General features: G+C 40.0%; 1 protein-coding gene across 1 annotated transcript in view; it reads right to left on the bottom strand.

Moving 5' to 3' along the window:
- fat4 (FAT atypical cadherin 4) overlaps positions 1 to 6,862 on the bottom strand; it is a 94,233-nt gene that overhangs the window by 39,386 nt on the left and 47,985 nt on the right. Inside the window, exon 2 of the mRNA XM_008326593.3 lies at positions 3,631 to 3,762. Coding sequence (XP_008324815.1) covers positions 3,631 to 3,762 — 132 coding nt within the window. The remainder of the gene's footprint in view (positions 1 to 3,630; positions 3,763 to 6,862) is intronic.

Genomic DNA, 6,862 nt, shown 5'->3' with positions numbered 1-6,862 from the left:
CCAGGTACAATAAGAGATCAGACGACCGTCTCACTGTCTGCAGCATGTGCAAAGGAAAAAAAGGAGCAACATCAAAAAGCTTCTGCTTTTCCCAGAGATAAAGAGAGAGCTTTGGTTTCAGTAGTTTAAGAGCAAATCCATCGAGACTCTTTCAGCAAAGATTCCATTTGTTGTGCTCCTGTGGGACAAAGTCATGCTTATGTGAAAAGGTGTGATGACTTAATCCTGATCTACATATCAACAGGTGCTGGCAGGGCCTCAACTAAGAGATGTTTGTCTTTACTTAACCAGGCTAAAGTCTAAAATGTAGTATAGCTCCAGAAGTTCCATCTTCTCTAAGATGATGCTAATGCTGTCTGGTAAAGAGTTTTCTGCAGTATTTGGATGTGGTGTTTGCTGTTTTTATTGGCTGCTTCAATTTACTATAAAACAATGTCAGAGAAAGCCAACAATCCTATGGGTTTCTAGGACAAATATTGTCTGAAAAAATACAATGTATTAAAGTAGTCGTCTTTCCCTCTTTGTAGACACACAAATATGCTAACACGTCATCCCTTCTGAACATAGTGACCACGGTCAAATGTTTTACTTGATGTTTCAACATCATCATGACTTGCTCTTATCTCTTTTCCATGACCTGTTGTTTTACGTCCTATAAAACCTCTGCTGTCCTTGACCTCATCTCTCATTGCATTACCAGAGACCAGGTCTGAGATCCAGGGCCGTTGAAAAATGAGGGAGACATGAAGCATAAAGTGAGGCTGTGCTCATCTAAGGACCCTGCTGTCATCAATCTGAGGCTCCAGATCTGGCAATCCCATCAGCCACCTGGACTGCAGTCTGGAACCCAACACTCAGCGGTTTGCCAATTAACTTCCTGACAGAGTTCAAAAGCCGAGCATAGAAGGTGGGCCTGGATCAGGAGGGGGACCGGAGTGAAGCACATAAAGCGTATACATTTAAAAAATGGTTCAGCATTTACTGCCAGAAAATGTGTTATTTTTTTAAACAGGTCCTATTTCTCTGCATAAAACTGGGCATAATACTAGTAATTAATATCATACTTCCTAACTCGCATACCCACATAGGTCGCCCTTCTGACCTCCACTCAGGAGATTGACTACTTTACAAGCCTCTGAAGACACAATGGCTTGTCAGCGAAGGGGGCGGGGGGCTGGAGGTGGAGGTGGAGGGAGGGGCCAATTAAACTGTGGCGTTTCAGGGAGCAGAGTGTACTAGACTACAGCAGAAGGAAACTCATTCAGCAGATGAGTGATTTGTGGAGCAATGCAGTTTCTGTAAGAAGTGAGGGAGGTGTGAAGCAGACAGCATTGGCAGAGACGGTGAACTTCCTGCAATATGGAGCATGGAGTAAACCCAGCCAATCATAACACAGACGCCTTAAACAAAAGAACAACATGTCACTGAAAACTTTGAGATAAAGCCATAAAAAAAAAAAAACAGGAGTGCAACAGACTGGTAAGTGTATGTGTTTTCCAACTGTGGCTAGAAGTGTACTTGGGCTTGGAGCCCCCTGGATCACATTAGAATTCATTTTGTGGACATATCTGCCAGTTACTTCATTTTCCTCATTAAGTTTTTTTTTCATTACCTGTTAAAGTTTTTTTTTCAGGTTTCCAATAAAACATTTAGTCTTTTTAAAAACACAAAAGGCAGGATATTGCTTTCAAATGAGGCGAGAAACTTTTTCTCTGTCAGACCCTGGCTGACATCAGACAAAAGACCACAGTCTCGTATTGATCTTTTTTTCCCCCCTAAAACCATTGAACCCTCCCTTATTCTTGTGGTGAAAACGGGCGCAGCAAAAACGGATGCGTAGAAACAGCAATTTTAATGCCCTCACACATGAATCCCACATGTAGCCCTGTTAAATTGGTTAGGATCACAGTGATGTCTGAATTCAGCCCGTCAGCTGGCCAACAGCTTGCACTCTTTCTTGGCTTCTCTGGACCGGCTCACACATGTGGCTTTCTCAACAGCGGCTCCAATGCGTTCCGTACGCTTGGTGTCAGCGCAACTTAAGTTTCCTGCGTAAGGATGTGGGCAAAGACTTGGCCGAGCTTATAACTGGCTCTGAATAAAAGCTGGAATGAAATACAGGCTTCTATTTAAGCAACCTATTCATGGTAGCGCTGAAGTTTGGAGTAAACATCTCTAGAATCCCTAATTCTTAAACACTGTCTCTATTTTGTTTAATGCTTGATTAAAATCAGGAACAGGTCTTCTTAGTAAGAAACATTAAGGACATTAAGGATAACATGTATGATTATACAGTTTGTGTCAATCATAATTATTCTTCTTTAAAAAAACAAAAAAAGAAAAATCATCTCCTAAAACAAATCTTCTCCTAGACCACAGCCTGGACCGACACTCCTCCCAGCATTGTCAGGAAAAAGTGACCAACTGTTTGGGTTTAATACCAGATGTGAAATCTCTTAAGATCAAAGCTGTGAATACTTTGGTGCTGGAAAAACAGAAAATAATCCAATCATGTCCCTAAAATCCCTCTGGTGAAAAGGCTGACCTCCTTTCAGGTTAAAAAATGCGGTCAATTCACTTTTTAATAACAGAGAAAAAGAACAAGGTGGGCGAAAGTGCTAGTCTGTTTTGTTACTGCTTTGAATGTAGAGAGACAGGCATTGTTCAGCAGCTGTGCAATATAAACCTGGTAAAGTGCTATAGGTAAATGACACAATGGGGTTAAAGATACTGTCTGAAACACCTACATTTTTTTTTATCAACTGAAATTGGTGTGGATAATAAAACAATACCTATCTATAGTCACAGGCCAGATGTGGCCTGTAAGTGGGTTCCAGGCCTTGAGATTTAGACCAAGTGTCCAACTCACCTAATTCCAAATCTGCATGTTTGTTGGAGTACTTGTACTTGGAGAACCTTCCTTTTTGTAAGGCAAGAGTGTTAACCACTCTGATATTGTGGTTTCAAAACCAAAGTGACCTTGTAAAATGGTCACTCTGAAAATCAATAGTTGTCTGTTACAGCAGTTACATCCTCATTGAAAATAGAAGTTGTGTATATGTCAGTAAAATGTCAGTAATGTCTATTGTCTGGAGAACTACGTTTGTTAAACATTAGACAATGCATTTTCATATACCGTATGTAAAACTGTTCAGCTGCATAAATCGCACCTCACAGACTTGTGTATCACTACACATCAAAAAAATGTTTTTGCTCACTGAGTCAATCTTCATTTCCTCTCTTGCTCATTTGGACAATGTTGAATTACATATTTTGTTATTTACTTTAATGTTTTTCTACCCTAACATTCATGACAAGTTTATAATTCCCTGTCATGACAGGACATGTTTCCTGCTCTGAATGTCTGCCATTCATTTTTTGGCACAAGCATGATCCAACATGGAGACACCAAATGTTGACCTTCCTCAGTTTCAGTACTGACAGCTGCATTAACCTCACAAACCCATTTGAATCTATAGCGGTTCCTGCTCTGTAGGAACAAAAATGTTGAGCATATTTTGACTTCAAATGACTCCCTGGGTGTCTATTCTAAAAGCAGTGGAGTGGAAAACGGGCGCAGGAAAGTGCAAAAACACTGTCAGGCCGAATAGAAACTTGGGGAGCCATTACCTCGTCTGCATCCGTGGCTGTTAGCTGCATTATCTTGAAGCCATCTCCGACGTTCTCTTCAATGGTTACATCCAGAATATCATTAGGGAAAACAGGCGGGTTGTCGTTGACGTCCTGCAGCGTGATCTCCACCTGCAGAGGAAGAATAAACACCACAGTTTCCGTCAGATTCCTGCCAAATGCAGCCTGCTACAGCTGTTAAGATTACTGAAAAAACATGTCAATCCTCTTGAATTTTACATGATGGACAGTAAGTGGAAAGTTCCCATTTTCTGCATCCAGAACGGCTTTAAGGGGAACGTATTAAATGTCGGTTTGCATTTATCAATCAGTGGATGAAAATGAAGTGTGCTCTTCAAGAAAACACAGATTTACACTCTGAACTGCATTCAAACTGACAAAAAACAGAGTTTTTATTTTTACTTTTACATATGCCTAATTTTCAAGTACTAAAAGTGTTTGCTACCCCACAAGCTGCCACTGGAGGCGCCATTAAGTACAAGTTTGCAACTCACTGCTGACCAATGAATTAGCTCCACACAGGACTATTTAATTTATAAAAATCAAAATTAAAATTATTTTTTAGAAATGTTAGTAGAGATTCAGCATGACAGCAGAAAGACGGCGGAGCTGTACTGTAACAAATGGTCCTATAACTGAAGCCGTGTCACTGCATAAACATGTCTACTGTGTAGCCCACTGTCAGCAGAGCTTATATAAAACTGTAGAGTTTACAAACTGATGGGAGGCCCTTTATCCACATGATGGGAGGCCTACAGTGACTGAAACAGTGGCTTAGAGATGTTTCACTTTCTTGTCATGATTCCCAAAACAAACACATATTACTTCGAAAAATAAACTCCCCCTGTGGATAAAGTATATCCCTCATAACAATAATTTCAGTATATTTTAATAACATGGGTGTGTTGATCATAGGGATGGAGATCACAAGGACTGGTTGTTTGTGCAAGTGATGAGGTTTTAAGGGAATCCAACAAGTCCAAAAAATTAGTTGTTCAACTATTTCATCACATCAGACACCAGAGAACCAAATTAAGTTGGTCAAAAACAATGCACAAGAGAACATAAACAAATATAATTTAAGTTTCTTGACTGCAGAGATTATTTTATGTAGGTATGATGCAGTGCAATGTGTAGAACAGTGTCATTTTTTTTCACTTGACCCTAAAGGGTTAAAAGAAGGATTTGTTATATTTCAAGCCGACAAAACCAAAATTCAGGGGGTAGAAATGAAAAAATGGCAAAAAGAAAATGTGGGTATTTTGCAAATTATTGGACATATTGTATCAGTAAAAGTGAAACATTTATTGACTCGAATATTGACTAACTCATGTAGTAACAGCAGTAATAACAAGTTTGTGCTCCTGCCTGTCCCGTGACCATCTTCTGTAAACATGACCAAATACAACCATAGTATCATCAGATTAAACAGAGAAACGATATAAGTGAAAAGATGTCAAGTGGACACAGCTTTTAAAACTAACAACAGTTTCCCAGCAGGCAGCTCCAGGGCAGACAATAGGCCCCAAGGCCCCTGACCACCAGGGCGGAGGGGTCAGATACAACCGTCTATTCATATCCAGCTACTGACAGGAAACTCAGACCTGACATGTCTCACAAATCTGCTTGGCTGCAAACGTAAGCAGGAAAGGCCTCGTAACAGCTGCTGTTTACTCATTTCTTGGTAAAAAATAAATAAATAAATAAAATAAAATAAAAAAGTTTAATTGGCCTAGAAAAAATGGCCTAAAATGATATCAAAATGAATAATTTGTTTTCCTTGCTGGTAGAAATAAAAGTTACAGCTCATGTTCTGTTATTTACCCAATTTTGAGTCACCAACAAAATACCGTTCGCCCACCAGTGAAAGGAGGAGTCGCATTAAACCAGCCAGAATGACAGCGTCTCTCGTCTCAACTTCCACTTGAGCTTTGGGACCGTAGCAAAGTCAACAAATGATGAATATTTATCTTCTCCCTGCGTCTCCGCTTGATGTGTAAATAATGCAAGGCCCACTTCTAAGGAGTGAACTAATTAGGGTGAAGAAAGTGCAGTTTGAGGCATAATTACGCCTCCTGCTTCCAGTGTGCATTACCGCTGCTCCCACAGGACGAGGACTTATCAAAGAACTTTGGACAGAAAAAGTTCAGGGGGAGGAAAGGAAGCAAGGTCACCATATGAGGAAGGTACACAGAGGGAGGAGGCTTTCCTCCACTACCTGTCTGCAGCAGACCTGGGGCTGCAACAGGTGAAACACATTAGTTTAGAAGCCAAAAGATAATGTTTCAAGACGTACTAGTTCAGGTTGCACTAGATGCACAGCGGCTGCCATGTCTTTATTATTAATGGCAGGGTATGAATGATTCATGCATCAAGTGGTTTCTGAGCGCTGTTGATTACAAGACCCTAAGTGATCGAAGGGATTTGTCTGAAAGCCAAAGACTGAGCCTCAAACGATGCAGCGATAAATTAATCCAAATAAAGCCAATAATCCTAGTGTTCACATGAGACGTGAAGGAGGTCAGACAGGAAAACACAGACGTTTCCCGCTTATCTCCATAAATCTAGTTTTAAATCTTACACTTAAATTTAACATTTGTGAGTTTGTATGGCTGTACCGATCAGACTAGATCCTCTGCTCATCAGGAACTATTAAGTGCACCTGGTTACTCACAGCTAAAGGCACCCAGACTATTTTGGAGGCTATAAAGCAGGTGGTGTTTCCTGTGTCAGTGGATGTTTGGATTTCACAGAATGGGGGGAATGTTTTCTTTTACTGATTTTATTTTTGCTTATTTGCTTATCGTTAGCATTCTACAAAAGCATGAACAATATAGTTCATGCTTTTGTAGAATGCTAACGATTGTAGCCACCACCTGATGACAAGGACTCCAATATGCAGAAATACATTTTCAACTGCATCTACTGCTAATCTGCACATCTTGGATTATAGGAAAACTATGTAGAATTGACTAAGAAAATCCTCCATATAGGAAAGAAAATATTATAACTGGTGCTGCAGAGTTTAGGACACTGTATCAAAAATGGCAGGTCAATGTTTATAACTAGGAGAAGTTCAACTGCCTGATTTGCTAACTTCTGCTAACATGTGCTAGAAAGCAATGTCCAAATGTATCCTTCTTGGATTAGGGGGATAATTTTTTTCTATCTTAACTCATCATAACTTCGGGGTTACTGTGACATTTCATTT

Source organism: Cynoglossus semilaevis, chromosome 15 (assembly GCF_000523025.1).
Source record: "Cynoglossus semilaevis isolate Cse_v1.0 chromosome 15, Cse_v1.0, whole genome shotgun sequence".
NCBI classification, from domain to species: Eukaryota; Metazoa; Chordata; class Actinopteri; order Pleuronectiformes; family Cynoglossidae; genus Cynoglossus; species Cynoglossus semilaevis.
Note: the sequence above shows the minus strand (reverse complement) of the source record. Positions and strands in the feature narration are given on the sequence as shown.